The sequence below is a fragment of the Euphorbia lathyris genome, chromosome 3, assembly GCF_963576675.1.
Source record: "Euphorbia lathyris chromosome 3, ddEupLath1.1, whole genome shotgun sequence".
NCBI classification, from domain to species: Eukaryota; Viridiplantae; Streptophyta; class Magnoliopsida; order Malpighiales; family Euphorbiaceae; genus Euphorbia; species Euphorbia lathyris.
Window position 1 is genome coordinate 70,274,057 of NC_088912.1, and position 17,190 is coordinate 70,291,246.

At 34.6% G+C, this 17,190-nt stretch overlaps 2 protein-coding genes across 2 annotated transcripts; both read right to left on the bottom strand.

Annotated features, from left to right (window-relative positions):
* Positions 1–383: 383 nt before the first annotated feature.
* On the bottom strand, positions 384–8,645 carry LOC136222397 (probable sugar phosphate/phosphate translocator At1g48230). Its single transcript, XM_066010127.1, has 10 exons — positions 8,365–8,645; positions 7,739–8,049; positions 6,873–6,980; positions 4,179–4,210; positions 4,031–4,081; positions 3,121–3,182; positions 2,763–3,024; positions 2,183–2,448; positions 1,990–2,081; positions 384–1,135 (listed from the first exon to the last, which is right to left on the bottom strand). The coding sequence occupies exons 2-10, from the start codon at positions 7,823–7,825 to the stop codon at positions 959–961; spliced, it is 1,137 nt and encodes a 378-aa protein (XP_065866199.1). The 5' UTR covers positions 7,826–8,049; positions 8,365–8,645; the 3' UTR covers positions 384–958.
* A 5,914-nt stretch (positions 8,646–14,559) lies between these two features.
* On the bottom strand, positions 14,560–16,990 carry LOC136224378 (pentatricopeptide repeat-containing protein At1g80550, mitochondrial). Its single transcript, XM_066012708.1, has one exon. The coding sequence runs from the start codon at positions 16,885–16,887 to the stop codon at positions 15,547–15,549; it is 1,341 nt and encodes a 446-aa protein (XP_065868780.1). The 5' UTR covers positions 16,888–16,990; the 3' UTR covers positions 14,560–15,546.
* Between the last annotated feature and the right edge of the window lie 200 nt (positions 16,991–17,190).

Below are 17,190 nucleotides of genomic sequence, written 5' to 3' on the forward strand. Positions count from 1 at the left end.
ACAGTCAGAGGTTCTCACCACTATTCAAAGTAAGGTGCTCAAAATGGTTTTAAAGTGATTACCTCCCTTTTCTTGAATGTGAGGTATGTTTTTATAGAGGTTGCTTGGGCCTATGGGTCATCTGCCCGATTGGGCCTATCTGCCCGAATGGGCCTGACTCGGCCTAACTCATATTTCGAATCACTTTGTATATTGTTTTACTATTGGATGCTTGGTATGAAATTAATTAACACAGACTAAAATAAAGTATGGCTAAAACAATTAAGGGTTAACATAAAATTCAACTAGAAAAAAAAAACGTATAAAATTCTCATAGCCAGATCAAACCGCAAAAAAAAAAATATTTTTAAATTGTTAATAATATAATTCAAATGCAGATGAAATAAATAATGCTCTTCTAACAGAGTGTTCACATCATTTTATGTAATGCAGAAGTCTCCTTTAATACAATCAATTTCAATCAATATGATCCAATAACTAAAGAATAAACATATCAATCAACTCTTAACATTTGACAAATTTCAATCTAGAAAATAATAATAAAAAAAAGCATGATATCCGTAAGAGAATACGAACTAGTGCTGCAGTTATCCGATTCTAGTCCAACTGTTTGAATCGCCTATGGACTACCTAAAATGATTAGAAAAGAAAAAAAATCTAAAATATATATTATATATAATGTTATCCAAATGATTATGTCAGAGGCGAGCTTCTTCACCCAGCAATGGGTCCTAAAGCTACCATCTGCAGAACTATAACAAGAAAATGATTTCACATGCTGCAAAATGTAGTTACTCTTCCCATTCGCATTTGTGGTGTGAAGTTGAAACCAATGTGGAGCAAAAACAATTTAAGCAAAACATTTGTTTTCTCCTGAAATCAAAGGATGCACGCACCGACTTGAATTCATTACCTTTTGCAGTTCTACTTACTTAAGTCTCTGTCAAATGCACAAAATTCACGAAGAATAATTGCCAAGCTGTGAGCGTCCTATATGCGACAGCCTTGATGGTATTAGAGGTGCTTCTTCATCAACTTTTATATCAGATGACAGACCAACTCCATTACCTACTCCATTATCACCGCTGTTACTGGGTGAGTATATATCAGATGACTTTTTTTCCAACTTCCAATCCTGTACAAGTAAATTATGTGTGAGAAACATAATGTGACACTATGCCATGTACTAGAACAGTAGTTATACCAACCACACACGGTTTCATCAATTGCTGAGCAAAGACGGTGGTGGTTGTCCATTCGAAATTTCGAGTGATTATGGTCAATGCTACCCAAACACAACACCTTTTAATACTTAAAAAGTATTGTATTGATATGCAAATGAAGGGACTAGCTTTACAAATTAAAGAACGGTAATTTTCTCATTTAATCTTGAATTGTGGATACCAATCTTTTGGCCCACATGTACATCATGAATGAGAGTTGAAAACCAAATTTATATGGTATGCATCATATTTAATTGGCAGTCAGCATGTCATACTGCATTGCATTGGGGTTTGACTTCTTGTTTCACCAAGGCCACTTTTCTTCAATTTGCCTAAGTAAAATACTTATTATATACTTTAGCTTTAATGATGTAACCAGTTTTAGATATATGACTAAGTTTCTACGCCAATTTAATAGTAGTGAACTTTCATGAAGCAAAATCTAAAGAGACTTTACCATACAAATTTAAGTTAAAAATAAAGAAATTTGACCAGCAAAATCAAATGACAACAGGTTAAATTAACCCCATTTCATTTCTCCTACTACTGTGCCTTTTCAATATCCTTCGAGGCAAATTTTCCATTGAATTGTTCACTATGAAATATGAATTAACTACTTTAATGCAACTTTTTGCAGATGGTAGCAGCAGACTAATCACGTTTAAGTCAAAGGATTATGTTAGTGACTCAAAACAAGTTTCGAAAATAGAATAAATAAAAAAGGTTAGCCAGCATTAAAATACCAAATATTAACGATAATATTAACCTTCGTCATTCTTTCAGGAATAGCTTCAGGAAGCTGAGATGCACGTTGTTCTTTAACCTTCAAGTAGTTGTACATGACAACACCACAAAGAGCTGCAAAAATTGGAAAAAAAAAACATAAATATAAAGGAAATCAGAACTAAATTCCATGACCTCATAAATAGTAATGGAACTTCAAAAAGGTAAGGCAATACCAATTGCATAACCAGTTATATTCAACCCAGTTATTGTAGACTCTGGAAATATGACAGTTGAAAGGGCAATCAGTATCCAGTCCTTTAGAACACCAGCAACCCTTATGGTAACTGCTCCAGTTCTACCAATTACTAAGAATATGGAGAAGTTCAAGGCTAACGCAGCAAGAGCATTGGTGAAGAAGATCCAAAAGTTGAACTGAACCTGTGAAACTTCCATCTCAGGCTTCTCCAATAAATACCAAGGCACAAATAGAAAAACAAAACTGCACCAGAACAGGGGACAAAAAGAGAGAAAAAGGTGAGAAACCCCAACATTAGCATTTCCAGAAATCAAAGACCATCAGTTGTAGAATGGCTACATAAATAGGAAAATAAAGATGGTGTTGGTGTTGGTGTTAAGGATATATTCTAATAAGTTGTCCCCATATTGTAAATGTGAGGTAAAGATAAAGTCAGGGCAACCAAATGACAACCATAAGGCAACACTAAACTCTCAAGTTTTGCTCAATTCGAATTTGAATTTTTATGTAAATAAACAAAAGAAAAAAAAAAATCTCAGATCATCAAAATGCAGTACCTGCATGGAGCTATGTAATACAAGCTAGTGACAGGATTTAGACTCAAGCCTTTTTTCTGAAGAAGGACCTGAGTTAAAACCAGCCTGAGTGCTTCTGCAACGATGCCAGTAACTTGGTAAAGTGTGCCAATTACATTAAAATGAATTTCCCCATATGAAGAGATGACAACTCCAACACTGACCAGCACCATGTTTGCGAACACATCACATCTTGCTTTATCAGTGCCGCATAATACAGCCATAAAAAAAGTTGCCACTGGCACTGTAACATCCAAATAAATTATTTATTAGTACCTACTTAGCAGGTTAAAAGAGCTTATCAAGAAACTGAAAACTTATTTGCCCTTTGTATACGTACTTAGAGCTTTAAGCATCTGAATGAAGGCAACTGAAATGAATAAATAAGCTGTGTTACCAAACCTGTGCAGACAAGAATTTAACATCAGAAAGGGCCACAATCAATCAAAATGTCAATATGAGTCCTGTACTAAATCTCAACATGATTTCTCCAATAGGAAGAACTAGACATTAATGAATTAGAGTGCCATAAATCCAGATGCAAAATAGAATAATATGCATCTGCAAAAAATGCACAAGCCTTGTGATTGTATGCACAAAAGTCAATAACCCCATATACATAGAAGAAGAGGCTTCAACTATGCTTATGCAAGAACCAGATAAGCATCAGTTCAAGATATTGTTGTTCTTAGTCCAGCTCCAGCTCCAGCTAAACTGAACCACTGAATTTCCAGCCACTTATATCCAATTATTTATAAACATGTGGCACAAAAAAACAGTGACATATCTGCCTAAACCATATCGAAATATAAATCCATTGCAGCATCTTCATAATGAACAATAAATTAAATTAAGCATTCTTTTTAGCTTCCTAATTGATAATCTTTACCAATATTTCTACAATACTCGCAAAAAAATCCAAGCAGACATCAGTACCTATCAACAATTTAAAAATTTAAGGAATTTTTTTTTTTAATTTTCAAAATAAGCCACATGAAAGATAAACCACAAAGCAAGCCTAGTTACCCTATTTTAGTATATGATACAAGTCCAAAAGTGTACAGTTACAATCTTGTATATAACAGTTAATACAAACTTAACTGACATATTTTTCACCACAACTAACTAGCAATCTGGTGACTCAATATTTGTGGCATTGAATGCATAAAGATAATATTTGATACATCATTTCATGCAATGAGAATAAGGTAATATGAATAGGTCCAACTCCATCACATTCAAGTTCTTACCAAAGACTTGCTGCAAAGAAGGCACTTATTGGTACTACACATGTTGCATATCTGCAGTATCAAGAAATGAGTTTCAGGGAACACAAGTTAGAGATGATACCAAGAGAAAAATGTAAAGATTTTTTAGAAAAAGAACTACATCACTTACATTTCAAAAGTCATTTTGACTGGGGTTACAACCTGGTCATTACAAAGAGAAGGGAAAAAAAAAAAAGTTCAATATTACCTCCAGCAAATAGAAACAAATAGGAAGCAACCAAAGACTAGTTATAGCTTGTGTCTGCGTGTGTGTTTATCCATATAAAACTTCTTATGAAATTTACAAATATTGAAGAAATGAAGTGAACAAATCAGTAGAATCTTGCTTACTCTTTTATACATAAGAAATCAGAATCTACTTTCCCAACCTTTATAAAGAGTCAAGAATAATAATAATAATAATAAAAATAAAAAGAGCTAGCCATCACACAACACAGCTACATCTAATTAAGTTGGATTGCGTACAACTTAGCTTCGATGATAGCATTATTTTAAAACAAAAATCTGAGCTTCAATACATTCTCCCATTCTTTCTCAGTACTCTTACTGTTCAATCATTCAAGAAAGGTATTAACATGATGTTGATAGATGATATACAGCAAATTTCAACACAAGGTAATGACATGCTCTAATATAGTATGAAACAGAAAGCATCTAATCTAAGTCTTCATTGCAAGCTCATATAAGAATATATTACATACTTAATCAAAAGAACATTAAAGCGTGTTTATATAACAGAATAGGGGCATGGGTTTGCCTAAATACATGCATCCATATTTGCACATTGAGAAAAAGTTGATCATCATGCCATATTGGCATTTTTACATTATTTTATATGTTCTTTATCAATACCTTCTTAAAATATAATAGAGTATGTTACTATTAGAGGTAATAAAAAAAACTCAATAAAAAAAAGAATCTTGGAACCTTACCTATTAGCTTAAGCTTTAGGGGTTAATAGGTTACTTGACATAGTATCAGAGCCTCCTCGACCCAAGAGTTTCTGAATTTGGGTCCTGAAGGTCCCATTTATTAATGAAATTTCAACACAAGGTAGAATTGTTTATGCTTATACACGTACAAGTCCAAGGGACGTTTGGGTGTTGGAATGTTAGAGATAATAAAAAATATTCTTGAAATGAAAGTGAAATGAAAGTGAAATGGTTACTTGATAACTATAAGTTATAAGAGATTATTTGTAAATGCAAAGAGACTTTAATTTTGGAAAAACCATAAAATGAGAGAAAACCGACTAAGGTGGTTTGGCCATGTGAGACGTAGAGCGCTTGATGCGCCGGTTAGAAGGATCGAAGAGTGGCAAAGGGATGTAGTGGTGAGGGGTAGGGGAAGACCTAAGCAAACTTGGAGGAGGGTGATCGAGAGTGATATGAGTTTACTAGGAATTGAGGAAAATATGGTAGTGGATAGGACGGAGTGGAGGGAGCGAATTTGTGTCGCTGAGACAACTTGATTTCACGGTTTTATATGATGGTTCATGTTAGCCGACCCCAAATCATTTCGGGACTAAGGCTTTGTTGTTGTTGTTGTTGTATAAGATTGGGATTTTTACTTCAAGTTGTGTCAAGTTTAAATTTCTAATGATATAGGAAAAATACACAGCCATGCTAATTTCTCATTTCTTTCCTTTAGTTTTTCCTATCAGTATTGTCAAAGATAATAGTAATAATAAAAGCTATTCTTGACAGCTTAAGATTTTAGATCAAGTGATTGAAAGTTCAAATCCTGACAACTCCAATTATTAATGGAATTTCAACACATGTTAAGATGGGTATGTGCTATACATGCTTCAATACCAATAGGCATTGGCGTCCAGGGGCATATGGAAGATAATAATGATAAAAGTTATTCTTGGGTCTTACCTATGAGCTTAAGCTTTTAGGTCAATTGGTTCCTTGACAAGTATCTACCCAATGCTCTCCTAAAATAAAATCTCAAAAATAATCTTCAAAAAGTATCAATGATTTATGAATCAATGGTTTCTTAAAATATAAGCTCGAAGCCACATTCATACAAGCAATCGAGGGGTATTGAACTCTTTCGATCACCAGCAATCTGAGTCTAAAGTAGATTAAAAAGCTCTATCCAAATTCCCAAAAAAAAAAAAAAAAAAAAAAAAAAACCGGAAAATTATTGCTGCAAATTTATTTAGCATATGTGTATAGGTTCTTTGAGAAATAACACATACAACTACATATTTGTCTCACATGTTAGAGAAAAAGTCAAATAAAAATTTAGTTATAAAGAAGTCAACTCTACACGATGAATTCATAATTATGTGTTAAATCGAAATGAAAACAAGCTTAACCATGAAGAAAGTGCAATCTGAAGATTAAAAAGGAGAAAAAAAAGGACAACATTCAATGCTTCAAAAAACAACTAAGGACTGTAGGAGCACGTAAATATTTTCACATACAGAATATGGAGTTGAGAATTCTCCATCTCCATAATGGGTTAGAATGAAAGAATTACATAGACAGTGAAATCAAAGGTTGTTCAGCATGCCGTTTTTATCAGAAAAGTCATTAACAATGGTATGCTAACAATAAATTGAATACCTCAGAAAGTTAATTTAAGACTTATTGTAATAACATTCTTAAGTAAAATGATAATTTCCATTGAACAATTAAGAAAAAGACTGCAATACACAAACTAATAAATAGATTCACTTGAACAGAGAAATGGATGTATTCAAATTTTGATACAAATATTGACCAATAGTTATTTTTAGTAACAGATCCATACTAACAAATACATGGAATCAAAATTATGTAGAAACACTAACCTTGAATACACGAACAATAACAAAGGCTACTCCCCCTGAAAATGCCATATGGATCATCGTAAGAGTGATAGGATATGGAAAGTTGAAATATTTTGGCGAAAGAACCCACTGCACAAAAATTGATTAAGTTATATTTCCGCAAATAGTTCCTCAAAAAATCAGACCAAGGGACAGCTGCTGTATTTTCAGGTTAAACATATAAGCAATCATGGTACATACAAAAGTAAATATCTTCATAAAAAGGTAAATGTATGTATGGCAAATTAACATCAACAGCTAGGTTAAGTGAGAATCAAATATCTTCAAAGTGATGAAATTGTACTTGAATAGTTTGAACTAGGTATACATTTCAAATTTTTTATGATATGATATGATATAGCATCTTAATGCATTCACATGTGCAAGCATAATGTCACAAATATGTGGAGCCAATAATCATCTTGAATGAAACTAGCAAATTCTATTCCAGAAGTGGATTCGAAAACTTGGTAATAGGTACTTGGTAGATTGATATGCTTAGCAAATATATTGATATAAAGGCCTCACTATATCAATGCTGTGTGCAAGAAAAACAAGAAATCATTTAACAGATGGAAACATAAATCAACATACAAGCAGACCTAACAATAAGCTGACAATGAATAAGTAGTTATCAGAATTTCCCCAAAAGCTAAAACTTAGAAGACTTAAACCTTGAGCATGAACTGAAAGAGTTGCACTTTAAAAGTTCTAAAAGAAAAGGAGCAAGATATTCTCTTCTTACCAACATGTACAAACTAGTCAATCTGGAGAAATTTCACCATCAAAAAACACAGCACTTGAAAACATCATGGCAGGAAATTTAGATTGAATGTCAAAGTAATCACCTTGTTATACAATATTACACCCGATGAAAGTACAACGTAGATCAAAAGGTATAAATAAGTTAAGACAAGTGGCTTGTTGACGATCATTATGCCTGTTTTTAGCTTCCACCAAGCAAAATGATGAAAAGACCAATGAAAGCCGAACCCTCGTCCTTCCGGAACTAGACTATTCTCGGGACTCTATAACATCTCGATACGAATTAGATGATCATCCAAATCCAACACAGATTCTGCTAGGCTTATCTACTGCAGACGCGAGAAGCACAGCTCCCTCCCCAAAAAAATTAGAAAAAGGAACAAAAATGTAATACCTGAAATGGAAATCAAAGCGCACAAAATATCAGAAATTTTGAACTTCATCAGTCTTAATCATTAGCAATCAGCTCAAGATAATCAAGAATCAACAACGAAAGCGAAATTACAACTAAATTCAGAAAACACACTTCAGACCTAATCCAACTAATTACAGCACCGACAATGCAGACATGCAAATCTAATAAAAATGACAGTAAAATCCTAAACCTGTAGCCAATTGGTGAACTAAAAATTTCCCCAACAAAGAAAAAAAGAGAACCACAAATCATAAAGTCTGATCCGATCTAGGAAGCAAAAAGAGCAAAAATCACCATTTGCCCGAGATCAATAGCAGGAAATGCAAATCTGGAAGTTGAAGAGCGATCTTTTCGTTTACAGTCGATTGGCAGTATAATAACGAGGGAATATTAAATACTAATGGAAAGAAAAGGAGAGTCAAAGAAAAACGCCTAGTATCGGAAACTCTGCAAATGGTAATAAATAAGTTTGGTGCGGTAAGTGATGTTGATATCGATGATGGAGTACTGTGAGGCTTCTCGTTGAAGAAGAACAGAACTCAGATAGCAGAGAAGGCATTTAATAGAATACAGTACAGTATATAATTATAATAATGGAGACTACGAACTCTACCGTCTGATCCGTAATTTTCATTTGGGTCGCCAAGTTGCAGTTCCGCTGCCCACATGGGCACGTCACCTGACTTGCTTGAACGTGATAAATGATGGAGCGTCAACCAAACGACATTGTCGTTTGAATTCCACACCTTAATTAGGCTTGTGAATGGGCTGACTTTTTTTTTTTTTTTTTTTTTGGGAAGAAAGAAGGCTGCAAGCCCAAAAGGGAGAAAAGAGAGAGGTAAAACCAAACCAGTAAAGGTTCAGTTTAGATTATGACCCTTTTTGATGAAACCCGGGCTTATCGGTCTTCAGAAAGAATTTGCTGGAGACCTTCAGGGGGACAATACACTCGTAATGACCCAAGGTTAAAGTGTTTGTGAAATTTACCAACCAATCCGTTGTCTGATTTCCTTTCTGAAAGACATGTTGAAAATTAATCTCCTAATCTCTATCCCGTAAGCTCCAGCATTCTCGAATTAGCCAACTCATCGGGTGGCAAATTCCAATCGATTTCTCCATGAATAGTATAGCTGAAGTAGAATCCATCTCAATGACCACTCTCCGATAACCTTTTTCCCATGCAATACGAAGGCCAAAATAAAACCCCCATAATTCCGCCAGAAATGTCGTACAAATACCTAAATTAACCATGAAACCCCTTTTCCACTCAGCCGCACTATCTCGTATTGGGTTGTTTGGCCTAACTTTAGCTTGTTATAAAGGTTTATCCCTGAGTTCAATTAGAGATGGATTCGAGGACATTGTTAAGTTTTACGACGGGTAAGATTGATACACATTATTTTCGGACTTCGCTCATTCTGAAGTGCCAGGAGTTGCGGGATAGAGATTGTGCCCTTTATTTTATACATTTATTTCAGGAAAGAAATCAGATTGCTGACTGGATGGCGAATTTCATAGTTTCTTGATCTTTGGGTCATCACGAATGTGATGCGCCTCCTATAGACCCTCAAAGTATTTTTTATTGAGAATCAGTGTAGCCAATCCCAAGAAGAATGGTTTCTAATTAGTTCTTTTCATTTTGTTGTTTCCTCGGATTTCACCCTTCCACTTTACCACACAAAAAGAAAAAATACATATCCATTGGGTTAGTTCTGCTTAGAGTCGAAATTTACAATACCCATTTTCACAGAATTGGAGATTGAAGGAAAATTATCTTCATTTCTGGGTACGGATGGAACGATAGTAGCTACATTGTTTCATGGCAATCTCCAAATTCATTATATCCATGAATATAATAATTATATTATATAGGTATGAAGTGTAAAAGTAATTTCAATATTGATAGTCAAGAGTAATTTTATTCATAACCTATAAAATTGTGCAATTATATCCCTAACAATGGCAACCAAAAACAATTTACTCCTAACATTGATAAGTTAGTCAATTTGGAAAATAATTCATAAAACTCTTTTTTTATTTATAAATCTTGTCATCTCCAATGCAAATGTATGTAATTTTATTATTTATTAATAACAGATCACAAATATATATATATATATATATATATAGAAAATTTAAAAAACATTATAAGTGTTTGCAGTATAAGTTGGTCAAAAAAATCTAAAATATTTTTATCAAATTTAAAAATATTAATACTCCATTCTATTTTTGAAAACATAAAAAAATGTAGAATTTTGTTGTTGACAACCAAATAATGCAGAATATATGTATTTTTTTAATGCTGTCTAAAATTGACAAACTTGCAAAGTTATGAGTAAATTGTTTTTACTGTCAACGTTAAGGATGAAATTGCACTATTTCAGACGTTAGAATTATTTTTGCATCTTATTCCTATTGTATAACATATTTTTTTAATATTTAACAATTAATTTCTAATTTAACGTATTAACTACACTTTCAAATTTAAATATCAATATATCTTAAAGAAAAATATAAAAAAACAAAATCCATGTGGTTTTAGTGATTTTGTAAATATAGGTATGTGATTTTTTTTCTTGCAAAAAAAGCATGTGCTTTACAGATTTAGTAAACAGAAGAATTTGACTAACACTGCTTGTCATGTCATTAAACCAACACATCACATTAGCAAAAGTTATAATTTCGTTGTGTGAGGAAAGCAAAATCAATAAATTTACGTGTCATATCATCCAAGTCAAACTATCACATCATCAAAGAATAACACCATCAGTCGTTGAACTTTTTTTTTTTCCTAAATTTGTAAAGTATATACCATTTTCTGCAAGAAAATATATAGCATGTATGTACTTGTAAATTGATGAAACCATATGAATTTTAAGGTTTTTTTTTGTACTTTTCCTTATATTTTAGGTAAAAAATATCTTGAGGCCCCTAATCTTTAATTGTTTAGTTCATTAAGCCTCTAATCTTTTATTTAGACGTATTAACCCTTGATTATTTATTTTTTGTCTCATTAGATCCTTGCTTGTTGATATCACATTAAATAAATGAGCTGAAAGTAGACGGAAATGTGTACCGATAAGAAGTCTTATGCAAAAAGCATAACTACCAAGGACACGTATCTCAATTATAAGAGCGGAATTGAAATATGCGCTCCTAATCCCTATAATGGGAGACAGACATGAACGTGTATAGATATATGGGTCAATCAAGCATTGCCAAGTGGAAACCTACCCAGTTATAGGGTACCTTTCACTCATCTCTATTAATAGTCATCTCAAAGAAGCATAAGGTACACAATCACTTTACTTCACTATGTTTTCTAGTTATTCATTTACTATAAAAAAAACATAATTGACTTAAGAATTAGAGAAAGGACGTCGTACTTTGGCTCATCTCTAACAGTTTACTAATCTCATCTCTGGTGAACTCGAAACTACTAGGCGTATATCACGGATTAGGAGACATGAAGTGGTGTGCGGTGAGCGTGGATATGCGATATGACTCATATGAATAGTTTTGTGCTTCAACCAGTTCCAGATGTTCATAGCACTTCAGATACTCAGGTCAGAAATCATGTCCTTGTTAATGCTAGTGACAACCTACTGGAGTCATTGCATATCACTCTAGTGTTAGACCAGAATATTGAAGCCTACTTAGAATCTCTATATTATGAGGAGCATAGATTCATGGACGAGATTACAAAAAAATCGCATATATAATATGGGCTTTGTTTAGGAATCCATGAAAATTTTGAGAGTCAAGCATGATATGTAAATAGAGGTAATGCAAGCTGAGTTGGGGGAGATAAAGGAGGCAAGTAAGCATGTTAACAAACATAACTCCATTGCATGTTCTACTGGACATGACATCGTCTGTACTTGCCCCCAAAAAACAAATACGTTAGAAGAATCTCAACATTGGATTGACAGAGAACGATCCGTAGAAAGGACCTCTAGTCATATGCACCAAAGGTGTCATCACGCGCCAACACCTCCAAAATATTATCATTGATTGGATAACTCAAGATGTCCAAAGAAACATAGAGACCTTCATAATGAATCTATCGAATCTCTACTGTAGAGATATGAGGCAAGTCGTCACAAGCCTGCAAGGTCAAGATATGCAGATCGAAGGAATCGTAGACCTGATCCAAAACCTAAGGTTAGTGAAGAAACTTCTCTTGAGGATGACGTATACAACCTCATTTAAAAGGAGCTTCATCATGTAATGGTGGATGCGGGAATGGACTTGTGAATCCCCGAAGTCATGGATGTTGATACTCCTTTATGCGCAAAAATCATAGAGCATCCAATGGCTCGAGGATTTAAATATCATTTGCTGAAAGACTACAACGATATGGTAGATCTTACTATTCATATCAAAAAAAAATCACATGGCTTTGCAGATAACCACAACAATGGAAACTCTTATGTGTAGACTCTTTTTCTACAACTTTAAAAGAGTATGCAATATATTATATTAGTACGATCAACTTCTCTTAGTTTCCATTCGATCAATTAACTAGATGTTAAATGCACTTCATCACATCTATTCTAGAGAGTAAAATAATAAGAAATGTATTTTTTGGTTTGAATATTTTAAAAATATTTATATTTCCTTTCAAAAAATTATTTTGTATTTTTCATTCAGTTTTTATCATAATCGTTACCTAATTACTATTATATTTAAAGAAGGTAAATATCTAAACCCAAGTATTGGGGCGGATGTAAAGATAATTTATAAAAATGGGAATGGAGACGGAATAGCTTACTCCTTTTCCAACCAACCCCACACATCGACAAGCCTGGATTTGAAAAGCCCGGCCCAAATGACATATTGTTCGTACATGTATTCAGCTCCTCTCAGTGTCAATTTTCTATTCTGGTTTTCCAGTTAGCTCTGATGAAATTGAAACTGAAATTGCGAGTTTCTTGAATAAAATCATACACTTGTTTCCAGAAAAGGTGAGTGTTTCCTTCGCACCACCATTTTCAATTCTCAATGTCTTATTTCATGTGTAAAATTCTTCTCCGTTCCAGAAATGGATACCCTCTCGGAGCTAAAAACCCATCAATGGTGGTGGTAACATCATCTGTTAGATACTTGTCAAGTGATACAAATCGACATTCATTTACTGTTTCTTACCTTGTAAAAAAATGTGGGTTGTCTCCAGAATCAGCTTTATCAGCTTCTAAAACTGTCCAATTTAAAACCTCAGAGAAGCCCGAATTAGTCCGATCCTCTTTGAAGAAGCTTGGATTCTCAAAACCCCAAATCTCTGAAATAATTAGAAAATACCCCAGAACCCTATCCTGCAATCCACAAAAAGTAATTTCCCCCAAATTTGAGTTTTTCCGGTCGAAAGGTGCTTCAACCGCTGACATTGTAAGCATCTTCACTCGCTACCCTTGGATCTTGAGAAGAAGCTTAGAAAATTACTTGATCCCCTCTTTTAATTATTTCAGAGACTTGTTTCAATCCGAAGAGAAAGCAATTGCAGCTGTTAAACGATGCCCTCGAGTTCTGTTTTGTCGTCTTGAAGCTCATCTGGTACCTAATATCAACACATTGAGAGATAATGGAGTGCCTGCAGAAAACATTTTGGTGTTAATTCAATATCAACCTCAACATATTGAAATGAATTCTGAGAAATTCGGAATGATTGTAATGGAAGTTAGGAAAATGGGATTCAATCCTGTGAAGTCACAGTTTGTGAGAGCAATCACAGTATTGGCAGGTCTGTCAAAAACGTCGAGAGATAAAAAGTTTGCTATTTATAGGAGATGGGGTTGGTCCAAGAGAGTTACAGTTTCAGCATTTAAGAGGAGTCCTTGTTGTCTGGGAATTTCAGAGGCTAAGATAATGGCAGTGATGGATTTTTATGTGAATCAATTGGGTTTAGAGTCTTCAGTGCTTGCTCGTCGCCCTAAGTTACTTTCACTTAGCTTGAAGAAGAGGCTGATCCCAAGAGCTGCAGTTATACAGTTTCTGTCATCGAAAGGCATGGTTAAATCGGATCCGAGGATAACTAGTTTGTTCGAGTATACAGAGAAGTATTTTTTAGAAAAGTTTGTTAATTGTCACGAGGAAGCTCCTCAGTTGTTGAAGTTGTACAATGACAAGTTGAATTGCTTAGCTTAAGCAATCAAGTTTTTAAAATTGGTGAATGATGTGGAATTTTGGTAAGTTGTGAATTGTAATCGAAGATGAACTTGTGGTTTGTGGCTCTTTTTAGTGAATTTATGCTGAACCAGCCGGTTTATGTTCTGCATTGTGTTGTTAAGCAAGAAAGTGACTTATATTTTTCAGCATTATGGTTGACAGATGAAGTTGCATTCAACTTATTAAGGTTGTAGGGGTTTGGTTTGTATGGATCTATTCTGTGACTGTATTTCAGAACTGAGTAATTTAACGTATGATTATCAAGTAAAAATTACAGATTGACAAAATTCGTCACAAGGTTTATGCAAAAATCCTTCAAAAAAACAAACAAACAGAGTACACTAATGAGTTTGATCATGAAAGTAAAAATTACGCATTTGTAATAATAGTGAGGCAAAATTTAACCTTATAACTCAAATAATTACAATGAAAACATAATGTGCAACGTCTAATTGAGCGACTTGTATTTTTCTTTCCAAGCTTGGAATGTTCCTATTCTTTTATCAGGGAACCCTCATCTCCTTCTTGCTGGTTCCTTGTGAGATTGCACCCAAATTCACTCTATGCTTCGCCTGGAATGCAGATTGAAAATGAGACTTTTCTCTCTTCTTTTTTAGTTTAAGCATACAGTTCAATTCTGGCTAGTGGCAACTCGGTAAGCAGGCTTTCAAATTAAGATAGCATTGAGGATGAACCCCTACCCGTAACAGCAAAAAGTGGATTGGTTGATGTCTGCGTTCTTCGTACCGAACAACTTATCACTGTTGCACTGAGCTGTGTGCAGTGCAACATACAGGAAACTTCAACAGCCGCAGAAAGCTCATTATGATTATATCACTGGCTTTTAATCATGGTTCACAAGGAAGCAGTTCAACTGAGGGAGAGAGCTTGAGCAATTTATTGTCCTCGCATTCCGGACTTCTACAAAAGAAAAACAACTATAAAAGACAGCTGTTCTCGTTCCATTGTGGAGAGTTTGCCCTCTTGAATAGATGAGATCTTATCTATTCTCATTGAAGAGACTAAAGCTTCAAACTCAATACAACAGTAACAACGCCTGTGTTTCTGAGGCTACAGTAAATTAAGAATGTTCATTAAACAATTAAGAACATACTAGAAGCTCAAACAGCACAAGAAAATCTGGAACAGAAAGTTTTTCAGATTCCTAGGCCATCTCCAAATGCTTTGTCTGAAGCATATAATTCAGAAGGTTACTAGAAAGTAGGAAGATAGAGCCAGCCAGCCCCTATTTTAACTGCAAAAAGTTTTAGCATCCCCCTACAAGAATAAATCCGAGTATATTTCCAAAAATTATACTTCCTTTACCACACCTGTTCTCAACTCTTTCCTTAGCTTTGGTGAAAGCCCTTTGGCAAGCATCTCCTCATCATACTTCCTAGCCAAATCCAACATGTCCTTCTGGATTAAAACATCAATTAGCGCATTGTATGCAGATTCGTTTGGACTACATCCATGTTCTCCCATCTTCTCCCAAACTAAAAGAACCGGTCGAAGAAAACCCCATCTGCCAAACTTCCTCATAAGCATCACATAGGTGTCCATCCTCGGCCTAACCCCACTCTCAATCATCGTGTCAAACAGCGAAAGGATCTCCTGTGGCTTCTCAAGGCACCCAAAGAAGCAATGATATGTCATCACATTAGGTACTATATCCTTCTTATGCATTTCATCAAGCACCTTATATGCTTCCATCACTCTGTAATTTTGGCACAAAAGCTTTATAATAGTGTTATAAGTCACTACATTGGGCATACAACCCAAGTCTGCCATTTCCCTATACACTCCAACTGCAGAATCCACACCCTCTGCTAAACCAATAGCATGAACAACGGTATTATATGCTACAACATCCAATTGTACACCTTTTCTTTTCAACTCCTTGTACAATTTCACTGTTTTCCATGGCTTCCCACCTTTACACAGTATATCCATATATATTGAATAAGAATGCAAACTTTTATGCACTCCATGTTCATCCATCTTCTCCCAAAACTCCCTGCACTTCGTCCACCATCCCATCTTAAACCAACCACGCAAAATTATATTACAAACTTTAGTTCTATTCCTTGCAGCCATTTCGGTTTTGGCTTCCATGTTCTCCCCAAAACACAATGCTTGTGCCTCTATTACGTGTTTGTGCTCACAAAGAGCATCAATAAGATTACAATAAGAAGTATCATCTTTTAAATTGAATTCATCTAAACGATCGTAAGCAGATACTGCTTCTCTAATGAGACGGGCAGATGCATACCGCTTAAACAATATACGAAATGTGGCATGATTGGGAATTGAAGAATGTGATTTTGTCATTCTCTGAATAAAGTCCCAGGAAAGATAAAATTCGAAGAACTTACCCAAAATATCAATCATGCGATTGTATGTATCTGAAGTGTGCTGGAATTTGCATTCAATTTCGACCCAGTTGAAGAAATCAAGGGCGGATTTCCAGTCGTTGGCGTAGCATGAGAGGGTTTCGCAGACTGTGCAAGGGTCGAAATTTTGTGGATTTGGCTGAGGAGTTAGATTTTCTGAGAGGAAATCTGAGGTGTGTTGGAACGAGAGAGAGCGAGCAATGAAAGGGATGAAACTTTGAGTGGGATTCAAGCGTCGAGCAAAGATTGAAGAAACCATTTTTTGTTCCAATGAAAGATTGCCTACTCTTTCTAGTTTTTGTGGACTGACAAGTTGAAAGACCTAAGATTGCCTATTCAAATCAAAGTTCCAAAATTTGATAAAGGGAAAATTATAAGAATGGATCAAATGGGAGGCTCAGCTATCTCCCTTCTGTCTGATTTCGAATCTAGCCTATGCGAAACGTGCGAAGCTAATATTTAGTTTAATTGCTGATTTTAATTAACATATGTAAAGTCTGATTGTGTTTTTAACAAAATTCGCTAAATGGTATATAATAAAAAATGCCAAACAACAACGGAT